The sequence below is a fragment of the Epinephelus moara genome, chromosome 3 (genome assembly GCF_006386435.1).
Source record: "Epinephelus moara isolate mb chromosome 3, YSFRI_EMoa_1.0, whole genome shotgun sequence".
In the NCBI taxonomy this organism is placed as follows: Eukaryota; Metazoa; Chordata; class Actinopteri; order Perciformes; family Serranidae; genus Epinephelus; species Epinephelus moara.
Window position 1 is genome coordinate 3,729,535 of NC_065508.1, and position 12,911 is coordinate 3,742,445.

The following is a 12,911-nucleotide window of genomic DNA, read 5'->3' on the forward strand; positions in this document are numbered from 1 at the left end:
GTCCGGAGATATTGCTAGGCTAAATAAACAGCTGAGCTCTGTTTACAGGCTACGCTGTCAGTCAGTGTGCGGGCTGGAGATTGGTGGAGCAGAGAGTGGAGGGGGTGCCCACTCGGTATGGTAAACGAGTATGTGTGTATGAAGTGTGTCTGTTACGCTAGAAGAGTCAGAGTTTGGGACGGAGTCTTTTACCCCCTGGAGTGTTACCGGAGTTTTTAGAGTGCTCAAATAAACAGGCCTTTTTCCCGAACGCTCCTCTGGTCTCCTGCTCGTGAGGGATTCATTACAATATCGTAACATGGCTTAGATTTCTAAATAAACATTCCCCTCGTCGCTAGATAGACCTACTCCTGAAAAACTCGTGCGCAAGGCTTTTTGTCCCTACGAGGCCACCGTCATTTACCCGACGGGAGGAATGAGCAAGTGAGCCCTGCAATCTAGAATTTGACCACTGATGTCAATGTTTTCAACCCATTTTACACACTGGCCCTTTAAGTAACACAATAATAACAATAATTTAAGTGGAAATGATGCAAGTTCTTACCTGATGTCTGCTAATGTTTGTTGATTAGGAAATTAATGGCAAACAATGGCTACCTAGAATGCTAGGAAAGGTTCATCTAAAAATCTAAAATACAACAACAAGGTTTGTAAGATGGTTAGCCGTGTTTTAAGTCACTTTACCTGCTTGTTTCCCAGGACGACCACGGGCAGTTGGGGCTGCACCCTCAGCAGGCGATGCAGTTCAGCCTTGGCCAATGGGAGGCGGCTTCTGTCAGAGGAGTCCACCACATACACCAGAACGTGAGTCTTTCTCAGGTAGTCCGACCAGTACCGCCGCAGGTCCTCCCCGCCACCAACTGCGATGGAGAAAACATTCATGTTTCATAAATGATAGATTTTCTTTTAGGTTTTCGGGCTCTGAAAAATAGTTTTATTTGGCTCTGCTCACTGAGGTTTAACTCAGCCAAAAGTCTTAAAATACTTGTGACAAATGTGTGTTTCATGACACACATTTTCGTATGACAATTTGCAAATAATGTATGGTGATGATTCATTCATTCATTCATTGTCTGTAACCGCTTATCCTGTTAGGGGGCTGAAGCCTATCCTAGGTGACACTGGGCGAGAGGCGGGGTACACCCTGGACAGGTTGCCAGACTATTGCAGGGCGCTATGATGATCACAAAATGCATTTTCCTGTCTACACATATAAATACCACCCAACTAGAATAAATTTAAAGTACTCCACATACAGCGTATATTTCCAACTTGGAGTTCATTAATCTATGGTAATAACATGTACAACTGATATGCTGTTTGTTGTTACATTTGTGTGTGGACTTTTCAGACTCATAAAATCTTCCAACTCTCAAATGCATGATGTGTTTAGGTGCTGGTATTCAAGTCCAAGTGAGACATGAAAGCCCTTAAAAGCTGCCTCACAGAATTGCCTGAATAACATAACTTAAATTGATCATCTTCAAAATATGCATTCATTTGAATTATGAAAACGGATATTTTTGCCCTGCCCTTCATTTTACAAAATATTTCTGTCCACACTAGAAATCGAAAACGTCTCCCAGTGATTGCCAGGCCAGTAAGTAGCAATAAAGGTTACATGAAAGACTGTTTCTGGTGGACTTTAACCCACAGACACTGAGGTGGACTGAAAAACACTAGGGGCAGCACATGCCTCCATTCGTATGTGAAGTGGTGCAGCAATACAGAGTGAAGGTGTATAGTAGTCATGGCCAGGTCTCTCTTTTTAAAAGAGATTTTCAATCTTCCTGATTAAATAACTAAATCAAACAAACAAACCAGGTGTCCACTGTTGTTGTTTCAGGTGCATGTTCATACAATAAAGCCACAATGGCCATGCATCCCTATCTGAGGACATGACATCATCCTTTTCCAAACACTTTACATGTCCACATGGATACCAAGTAACCAGAGCTTTGAAAATCTTTATCTTAGAAGGTGTTTTCAAAAATCTCCATGTCAGTGACCTAATATATTTGTGTGTGGACAAGAGGCCAAAACATAGAGGAGTTTAGCTTGTAGTTTCACCAACATGGTCCTGTAGTAGGTTAGTTACCAGTAAGGTAAAATCTCTGGTCATTTGGTGAAGAAAAGCAGAAATGTCCCCATAAATATCTTCACATTTTTGGCTTTGTTTTTTCCATGTGGACAGATTTGTACATTTCAATGCATAATTCTGAAAGCAGCTCATATATCTGGTTTCTACAGCTGTTACGTGTTTCTATGCAAGATAATGTTGTTTGGAAACAAGTGGATGACTTTGATGATCTTATAACAAGTCTTATCAGCCTGTTATGGTGTATCTGAACAGCAATCAGGGTCCATTGTGACTCAGCCGCTGTTCTTAGCGGTGGTTTCCATGCTTAAATAAGAGTTTAAGAAACAGAGATAAACAGGATCTGATGTCATGTTCTTTTTTTGATTCTTATAAAAGAAACTGTCGCCAAAGAAAAGGCACACAGCCCTGACTGCTCGCCTTGCTCAGGGGCATTTCAGTGTGGCAGATGTTTTCTGTCAGTGTCCTCTGTGTTACAGTCAGAAAAAAGAAGACTTGACAGTTGAATAAATAAATGGGCAGATCAATAGGTAGAATTAGATAAGCTGGCACTCCCCCTTTAACCAAATTGGACACAGATTCATTTCAGATGTGCACCGCACCGAATGAAATCACTAATCTAGTTTTCACTGAGGGATGAAATAAGCAAAGACGGCACTTAGCCATTATTTATATCCACATTTCCCTGCTGGGGAAATTGGTCTGATTCGTTTTTTTCCATCTTGTTGCCTGCGGATATCATATGTCAACGAGGCTTTGAGCAAAATATAACTGCAGCTTGTTTTTTCTTCTTTTTTTAAGGGTTTGTACTCTTCGTTTCTGTACACAAAAGCACTACTTTTTTGCAGGGTTTGTATGTGTATTGAGGTGTGTGTGATTCACCTCCTAATAATTGAGGACATATTTCATTTGGGCCTTTAAAACATAACAAAAGAGATACTGCTCCATTTTTTGTGACTAGATTAAAACATAGAGAGGTCAGATCTGAGAGCTCGTGGGTTTTGGAGGACCGTGTCACTTGTTTACACAATTATCAGTCCTGCTCTGTGGACTAATGGTTCACTGAGTCACTAAAACTGATTTCTGACTGACTTGATTGTGCTGTTATAAAATGGCATCATATGGTCCAGTCTAACTCAGAAAAAAAAGCTTGTCGAAACATCCTGCGACACTTCAGTACCCACTCGTTTTACCCCACACAGTCACAGGACACGTCTGATAAAAAACAAAATTCAGTTACCAGCGTCAGTGGTGGGGAAAGTTTCATAACATAAGTGAAGGCTTTAACTTCCCACAATCCTGCTGTGTGCTGTGTAGAAGAGGTGACCTGCGGCTATAATGACCGACGGTGCTCTGTGGCCAAACGATTCACTGCTCACATACCGGCGGGTACAACTTCAGGTCGTCACCGCCTCCGAATTCAGCGCGGCACAGCTCAGCGAGAATTCATTAGTGCTGGACTTAATGGGGAATGTTGCTAGGAAACTGGGTAGTGATGTAGCTTTAGCTGATGTGATGTGGCAGCAATAAATACCTGTTTACCTGATATAGTACAGAGGGTGGACCGCACGCTCAGCTTGTGTTTTATAGTCAGAGGGAGCTCAGCGGGACGCTCGTCCTGCTGCTCTACAGGCCACCTTATTAGATAAACACCCACATGCACACACACACACACACACACACAACAGATACTGAGTCATGCGGGTGTCAATGATGTGGCTGTGTGTGTATGTTGTACTAAGTTGTGGTCCTGAGTACAAAACTACCTCCGCTTTGTTTTCAGTGGGCACTGTGGCTGCATGTTCTGAGCAGCTGCACAAACCAGAGTGCCACACACTGGGTTTGGTTCAGTGTACTCCAAGTTTTGCAGCCAAAGTTCAACTAGAATTTACTTTGACCCCCAAATCTCTTCAATTCCAAGACATGCATCCAGTGGCATTCTGGTGTTGTGTCAAAGTTTGTCTACCTATTGATTTTAAGTTTCTGTAACCTTAATGCTCCATACGTTATCTCAGCGCAATCCTCAGTGGGGAAATACAAACACTTTGTTTTTTACCTGTTATCTGGCAGCAGCCTGCTTCTTCAAATCTCTAAGGTGTTTGCTTTCTGCCTCAGGGAAAACCAGTGTTTAAATCCAGCATTTTTTTAGATTGTGTGCAGGCGAAGTGAACAAGAGAAGAGCTGGGTCTGTAGTGCTGTTGCTGAAAAGCTGACACCTGTGAAACTGATCTGCTCCTTTTAAAAAACTGCAAACACTGAACATTTTGTATACCTGACAGCATATAAAGTAGTATGGATAGACTAGTACTTCCACACGCAAATGACCATTTGTATTTCAATCAATCAATCACCCTGTTTTACACTGAGTTTGTGAAAAAACCTCTTCACAATTCACAATCAAAAAATGGATCCATCCATCCATCCATCCATTTTCATCTGCTCATCCAGAGCCGGGTCGCGGGGGCAGCAGGCCGAACAAAGCACCCCAGACGTCCCTCTCCTCAGCAACACTTTCCAGCTCCTCCTGGGGGACCCCAAGGCGTTCCCAGGCCAGACGAGTTATGTAATCCCTCCAGTGTGTTCTGGGTCTGCCCCGGGGCCTCCTACCAGTGGGACGTGCCTGCAACACCTCCAGCGGGAGGCGCCCAGGAGGCATCCTGATCAGATGCCCCAGCCACCTCAACTGACTCCATCGACACGTAGGAGCAGCGGCTCTACTCCGAGCTCCTCCCCCTATCTCTAAGGCTGAGCCCAGCCACCCCACAGAGGAAACTCATTTCCACCGCTTGTATCCGCGATCTCATTCTTTCGGTCACTACCCAGAGTTCATGAGCATAGGTGAGGGTTGGGACGTAGATGGACCAGTAAATTGAAAGCTTTGCTTTCTGGCTCAGCTCCCTCTTCACCACGATGCACCAGCGCAGCGCCCGCATCACTGCAGAAGCCGCACCGACCTGCCGATCCATCTCACACTCCATTCTACCCTCACTCGTGAACAAGACCCCAAGATACTTGAACTCTCTTGCTTGAGGCAGTAACTCCCCCATCCCGGTGAGGGCAAACCACCGGTTTCCGACAGAGGACCATGGCCTCAGACTTGGAGGTGCTGACTCTCATCCCAACTGCTTCACACTCGGCTGCAAAACGCTCCAGTGCATGCTGGAGGTCACAGTGTGATGGAGCCAACAGAACCACATCATCTGCGAAAAGCAGGGATGCAATTCTGAGGTCCCCAAACCGGACCCCTTCCTCCCCCCGGCTGCGCCCCGAGATCCTGTCATAGGTTACTGAAAACATCAGTTTACAAACTCACACAACTTGTGCAGTATAATCCAAGTCTCATTTATCCAGTCGTATGCTTAATACTTCTCAAACACACAGCCCTTTCTGATGTAGAACTAAATGTAAAGTGAAATTTAAATGTGCTCTCTTCAAAGCCAGACAAAAACAGTAATTTTAACTCACTTGGAGCTGCTGGTCTACCACTGCTTTGATTGATAGCTTGTGTTATTGTGCGACTTCGGTGAATCCAGACTAAGACTTTAAAACACCAAAGTCCCACAATAAGACAACAAACTGTCATTTGAGGCAGCAGTAGACTAGCAGCTCCCGTATTAAACAAGCTAAAATGACTGTTTGTGTATACAGAGTTGATGGGAAACAGACTCCATTAACATAAACAGTAATTTTAGCTTGTTTAACACGGGAGCTGCTAGTCTACTGCTGCCTCAAATGGTAGTTCGTTTGTGTTATTGTGTGACTTTGGAGTTTTGAAGGGTTAGTTTGGATTCACCAAAGTCGCACAAGAACACAAACTATCAAGCCAGGCGGTGGTAGACCAGCAGCTCTAAGTGAGGTAAAATGACTGTTTTCATCAATGGAGTCTGGCTTTGTAGAGAGCACAAATTAAGTTTCACTTTGTTTCAGTTTCCTGTCATAAAGGTCTGTCTGTGTGGGAATTACTGAGCATACTCAAGACTCAATAAATGAGACTTGGATTATAGGTGTTATAATACAGTCTTGCTGTTGTTAAACGTGGACCTCCTTTTCCAAAATTCAGTGTAACATGAGGTGAGTAACTGATATACAAATGGTCATTTGGGGGGCGAAGTATTCCTTTAATGGCATCCTTAATGTTAGTTTGTGAGCTTGAGTTGAGAGAGTTCCTCAAATCAAGTTAACAGCAAACTACTAGACTGTGTATTCAGGAGGAATGTGGGCCCCAACTAAATGCACAGTTTGTGTAAAATATAAGGAACTTCTTCCCGATGCTGTTTTTCACTTCCCGTTAGCACAAACTCACATGTCAGCTGCTCCGTGCTTTAAAGTACTTCTCTAACTGATCTGATCTGCATCTTTTCATTTAGAGTTTAAAGGCTGTTAGCTGGATTTCTCCAGAGCACTTCATAAGGAGAACTTGTCGGTCCCTGCGCACTGTACTGCTCCTGATGTGTGTTAGTGTGCACTAAGCTGTCAACATGCCTCTGCGTCAATGTCAGCCAGACAAAGACTCCAACATTAACTGCACTGGGCCACTGAAGTACTCAGAGCGAGTGGGCGGTGACATGTGTTCCTCTTACTTTCAGAGATGAGAAAGGGATTCTTGGCGCCCACCGATCTCTGTGTTCAGATCATGAATAAATCAGCCGCCGAGCGTGACACTTTCCTCCGAATACATCCACAGAACCTCATTCTGAGGCCGACTGCAGCTGAGCGTCTCACACTCAAGACGGTCTGAATGCAGAGCGAAGTGATTTATGTTATTTTTAGTGCAGCGCAGTGGCTTTCAGTGGAATGCTAATTGGCAGGATTCATGAGTTTGTATGTAAATACAGTCTAACTGGACTCACCTACCGCTGCTGTTTGGATGCGCATAATTTGATCTCCCACAGGTTTATTAAAATACAGCCAAATCTGTGACACAAGGTCACGGTTGCAGCTTCTAAGGATTTCCGTAACAGGTTTGAGTGTTAACTTCCATAATACTTTGATGCCAAGCAGAAGCCCCAGTCACTGAACAAATGAGGACAATATAGCAAGCGTCAGAGATAGCCTCTGTGTTCCCAGTGATGGATGCAGCCAGCTTTCATGGAGGAGATGGGAGGCAAAGAACTGAAATCTGTATCGGCCGAGCTGACGTGAGCTGAATCTCCCTTCATGTTCACTCCAACGTTCAAATCAAACTTACTAAGTTACTTCCAAACTTTTAAAGCTGTTATAATCTGTATTTTGTTTAATGTTTAAAAGTAGGTAACTTCTATAAGAAATAAGTTTTTGTCCTATTTGCTGAAACTGTCGCTATGTTCTGACAGCAGTATATGGGCCAGATCATTTGTGAGAAAATCATGCACCAATAATCTGCTGCACCTGAATGAAAACAACCAATCAGAACCAGTCTCTAACATGGTGTCAGTCACTCTCCTGTGCATGTTCTCACTCAGTCCAGCTCAGTATATTTTTTATGGCTTTGTCATGTATGCTGGTGTTGGCAGTGCAGCATGTGCACAAACAGTGACTGACATACGTTAGACACTCCTCCTGGCTCTGATTGGTTGATTTTGGTAAGGTGTGGCGGAGTCTTTCAAATGCCATTAGGAGCACTAGGAGGAGCCAGCCATTATCATTTGCTACTGTCATCATAAGTGACAGTTTCAGCAAATATTGTATTTCTACAAAAGTTACCTACAGTAGTTTTAATAACAATATATAGCCCTTTTAAACAGGAGTTGTGCAAATTTGCAGGAAAGCCCAATCAGTCTTTTTTCAGCATTGGCAGTATAAAAACAAAATCGGGGAGTGCAGCAAAATGCCGCCTACCTACTTTTGTTTATACAGAATGTGCGCTTTTTCGGGGGAAATGGGGGGCGTGAGCAAGTAACAAAACGTGTAGCTCAGCATGTGACGTAAACAGTGACGTGGGAGGGAAGCCGCGGCTGGTCAGTCCTTTGGCGATTCTCTCATAAATCAGTCTGTTCTTCACCGTCCCCGTCATCTGACGGTTAATGGCCTCTTCGTTTGCGAGGACAAGGAGGGCGCGCAATTCCTTGTCTCCCCAGTTGCTCATCTTTACAGTGTCTGTCAGGTTTGCGTTTCCCTCTTGCTACTAGCTGCTCGCTAATTCCTGCTATCAGCTGTTTCCTGTTTACCCACCAACAGTGGGTCACATGTGCAGCGTCATCAACAGCTCCTCCCACAAGTCTTCAACAGCCCCTCCCGTGGCGGAAGGGCGCCTCATTCTCTTTAAACCAAAAAGGTTCCGTCAATATGTCTACCCTGTGCGGTGGAAAACTGGGCACCTCGGATCAACTCGCCAATCCGGCTCTGTGTGTCTAAACGCTCGCAGCTTGCCGGCAAAATGGCCCAACATTCGCTGAAAATCTGGCAGTGTAAAAGGGGCTTATCATATGACAATTTGAAAAGCATCGCTCATAGTGATGAACTCAATGAACTGATGAACTTAGACTTTATAAGCTTTATAGTGAGTTTGCCTCTGTGAAGGCTCTGAAAACCCACTGTACACAACCTGCTTAGCAGCAAACAGCAGACAGATACAGTGAGAGACTAGCTGGTGACCACAGCGGAGCATTTAGCAGCTAAAGTGACGGATATTTTCCTCAGGCATTGGTAGAGACCAAAAATAGAGCTAAAAGAGAGTGACTAAGTTCATGACAGAATTAGTTGATGACTACCTTTAAAAATAGAGCCACATACCGACAGCCTCTGACACACATCAGAACACCCACAAATGTTTTGTGCTGAATAAAGTCTAAATGTTAGCATGTTAACTTAACTGCAGGTAGGTTATATAGATAACATTAGCATGCTAACTGCTATATATTCTAATCATGAGCATGTTCATATCATAGCTAATAACAAAACAGGCACATTTCGAGGCCATTTTCAGTCGCTGACTCAGACTCTCAGCCCCCCACCACCTGCACTTCAAACTGCATCTCTGTGGAGTTGAGTGATACAGTGCGAGTTAAATGAAACAAATGGCCAACTGTACTGAACAGAGCAGTAAAAGCACTTTTCAGTTCTCTGCTTCATGCTATTTTATAAAACATAAATGCCTTCAAGACTCCACACAGAGCCCGCAGTGTTTGATTTCAAGGGATAAAAGGAGTCTTACTCTCCAGGAAGTCGAGCTGGCAGGCGGGGGCGTTGAGGCTCATGAAGTTGAAGCCGCGGGTGGGCCGGCAGCGGCCTCTCTTAGCCGCTGCCTCCCCTGGGGTCAAACCCTGCAACATGCTGCTCTTCCCGGCCCCGTCCAGACCGAGGACGAGGACTTGACGCTTCCCACGTTCCTCTTCCTCCTGCGGGCAGAGCACAGAGATGGTCACAGTACAGAAATGAGGACTGGAGGCAAAAATTAAACATGCATAATTTATGCAACAGTGAATGTGGTTATTTGCTCAGCTAAGGAGAGTGAGGGTACGGAAGAGTGGCTGGGTTGCCTTAGGTTTACACATAACATTAACAGTGTAAATGATATGGCGCACATTAGGCATATCAAACCACAGCTGAATCTGAAAACAGTGGTTTGGCACATGCAGTACAAGTTGTGTGAAATCAACAGATGGCTTCCATAATGTGTCTTCAAGTCCTCCAATTTAGTTAAAATAACAAACTACTTCTACACCGCAACGTATGAAATCCACCACATGACCAGAAGTATGGAAAATTACTGCAGAAACAGGCCATTTTGAGAACATGTCCTTGGCCTCTGGAACACTGTGATGGGGAGGCTCTAGATTAAAGTATAAAATATAATTAATAAATCGTTTGATAGTGAAAATAGTCATTATTTGCAGCGCTGATTGTATAAAACCAAATTCTGCCAGCAATCACCAGTCATCCCATCTTCATGATTGGCACCTCTGCAGCCCAGATAATCATCACGTATCAAATTGAATGCAGTAGGCAGCTGAGAATTTGACCCTGGGTGGGCAAAAGACACTTCATAATGTTCAGGAATATGAATCAGCGCCTGAAAACCTCTGAGAGTAAAAGTCACGATATTATCCTTCAATAAAAGACATCACAAAGCCTTGTGATAACCCTGCTCTTCATCGCTCCAGGTCAGATCTGAGAGAACATGCAGCGAAGAGGAGCACTCGTCTCTGAGCCGACTGTATCCGCGGAAAGACAAGTGGCTGACACTCAGTAAAGGTTAGCAGCCGGATTTGAAACCTCCACGCTCCCTTTGCACCTGAGACGCTACAACCCCTCTGAGATCCTGCACACGTCACTCATCTCCTCTTTAAAAGTCACACAAGGTTAGTCGTTATTCATAGCGTGTGCTGATGTGTGGCTGCGGTTCTGTGGCGAAGGTTAATTAGCAATTCATATCAGACCTTTCAGAGCTGGGATGCATCCGTTTTTCTTGTTAAAATACCACTATTCACTTTGTTGATGAATGATGGAGCCTTAGGAGGAGTTATCAAAAGCACACCCTCAGAATCAGCTCTAATTAGATTCCCTGACACACAAATCTACTTAACAACGACCCTGTAATTGTGTCAGAGTGAAGTCAGATGAAGAATTTAAGTGGTGATGAATTAAATGCTTGTGTGTTTCTGGATGTAATCCCTGACTGGTGTTGCTGGGTAAACACAGCGTCAGATAAACATGGTTGCTTTGACAGATCTGTAGCTTGCCTCCGTGTACTTGTAGCTTATGCAGTCCACTGGGAGACAAACCTCAAACCGTGACAGCGCCGAGCAGCTCTGCAGCTGTGAAGGCTGCAGAGCTTGCACTGCTTTCCCCCTTTTTGCAGTATTATCAGAATGGACTTTGGGCAAAGTGATCAATTCTTGTATACTTGCTTTGTGTCCTTCCTGTCACGTGACTGCATCTCCAACATTATACAAGATGTTTCTCTAAAGCTTTTGACCAAATCAGTTTTACAAATCTCAGACATTTCTTTGGTTAATAAATCGATCTGACATTTTTTCAAATTAAGCAAGCGCACTGGCCATTTATCTCCAGCTCCCTTTGTCAGTTCAGATACTTCACAGACTTTTTCTTTTAGATTTTAACCTCAGTTCTGCCAGTTCAGACATTTCTCATAAAAAGGCAGTGATACCGTATTGATCTCTATTGTTTCTCTGCTCCACAGGGAGGAGAAAAAAAAAGCCCAGCTCAGCTTCACATCAGCACTGCTGGATCTGACAGGGATTTAACGTCTTGCTCAAGGACACTCCAGCACAGCGGACGTTTGGTAACACATTGGCTTCATCACACAGAAGCACTAAAGCCAGCTCGCCTGCAGCACTGAATAGAAAGCGTCGAGCTGTACAGAGCAGAGAGATGATGGAAACTTTGATCCTTTCACAGACATATAACCAGTCTCTCGTGTTGAATGTTCCAGGAGTTCTTCTGTGATTAAGTGTTTTCTTTTTTTTTTGTTCTAAAATTATCTCTATCTTGTCTGTTTCCTCTTCATTAGTTAATTACCCTGAATACTTTTCAATTTTCCGCAGATAATGAGCTTGAACATGCTGCATTCATTTAGACTTTTAAGCAGCAGGAGTGATAATGGTGGCATGGCAACAAGAAGTCTTTTTAAGTTACCATCAAGTGTTGACTGAGTGACTGAAACCACAATAAATACTCATTTCAGATGATTAATATCAAGCTCATGTCTCAAGATGTGAATAGCTTAGCAGGAGGCAGGAGGAAACAGCTAGCCTGACTCTGTCCAAAGTGCAATAATACACCCACTAACACAACTCTAAAACTCACTAATTAACCTGTTTTCTCTCACTTGTTTAATCCATGCATAAACAGAAACACCAAAATGATATATTTCCTGCCCAATAGCAGTGTATCCATCTGGCCACCACTTCTGTGCTGCATCTCTGGCTCTATATGGTGCAGAACGCCAGATGTGGTTGGTGTGCACAGGTTTTCGTTTTGGTCTCTGCACAGGTACGATGGTAGCAGACCGAGCAACCCTAACTGCGAAGACAAGACTGAAGTCTCTGCACGCTGCTGTTGTTTAACAAGAAATAGTTCCGACACAAGCCACTAATTGATATGTTTGCATTTCTGTTTGTGAACAGATTAAACTGACGAGATGCGATGTGCTAATGCGTGAGCTGCAGTGGTGGTGTTGGTGGTGTTTGGTGGTAGATGGACAGAGCCAGTCTATCAGTTGTATCATGCATGAGGTTACTTTCCAAAGTCATAGCAATGTCACAAAGTTTCTATTAGTTTGAAGTGTAATTCTCAACAGAAAACCTGCATTAAAAACTGGGAGTGTGAAGTTTCAAAGGTTAAGAGCGTTAACCAGGCAGCAAAGGTCTGACGATAGGCACTGCTGGGCTGTATTACAGGATGTGTAGGAGCTTTGCTATTGGAGCTTAACCAATATCAGGGACTAACAGTCAGGATATCTCGACCTTTGCTGCTTCAATTTGAACCATTTTATTAATAATCTGTCTTTTGCAACTCCTCCAAACTGTACAGAGGAGTGTAAACGTGAAATAAACCTTTTAAACAATCAGGTTTCCCAGGAAACAGTCCAGCTGACGCTATAAGCACCCCCCAGATCCCAATGCAACTGGGCCCATAATCAATTTAGTTTGTACATGAAGGCCAAAGCAACAGCCGCTGAGTAAATATCTGGCTTTTGCTGTGTGAAGCGTCACGTCTGCTCTCTAAATGCTTTATTCCATATAAGTGTTTTAATCTTTTATAACGCCAACCTCTGCTATGTGCAAACACTGACAATGAAAGCTGCTTTGTAAAGGGGTAATCTAAATACATTAAGGGACTGTTCATTATTTATGGGGGGGAGGGGTGGTGC

At 43.8% G+C, this 12,911-nt stretch overlaps 1 protein-coding gene across 1 annotated transcript in view; it reads right to left on the reverse strand.

Annotated features, from left to right (window-relative positions):
* The window catches only part of LOC126388079 (rho GTPase-activating protein 7-like), a 164,511-nt gene that overhangs the window by 5,371 nt on the left and 146,229 nt on the right, over positions 1-12,911 (reverse strand). Inside the window, exons 13-14 of the mRNA XM_050040970.1 lie at positions 9,231-9,457; positions 685-860 (exon numbers count right to left, since the gene is read on the reverse strand). Coding sequence (XP_049896927.1) covers positions 685-860; positions 9,231-9,457 — 403 coding nt within the window. The remainder of the gene's footprint in view (positions 1-684; positions 861-9,230; positions 9,458-12,911) is intronic.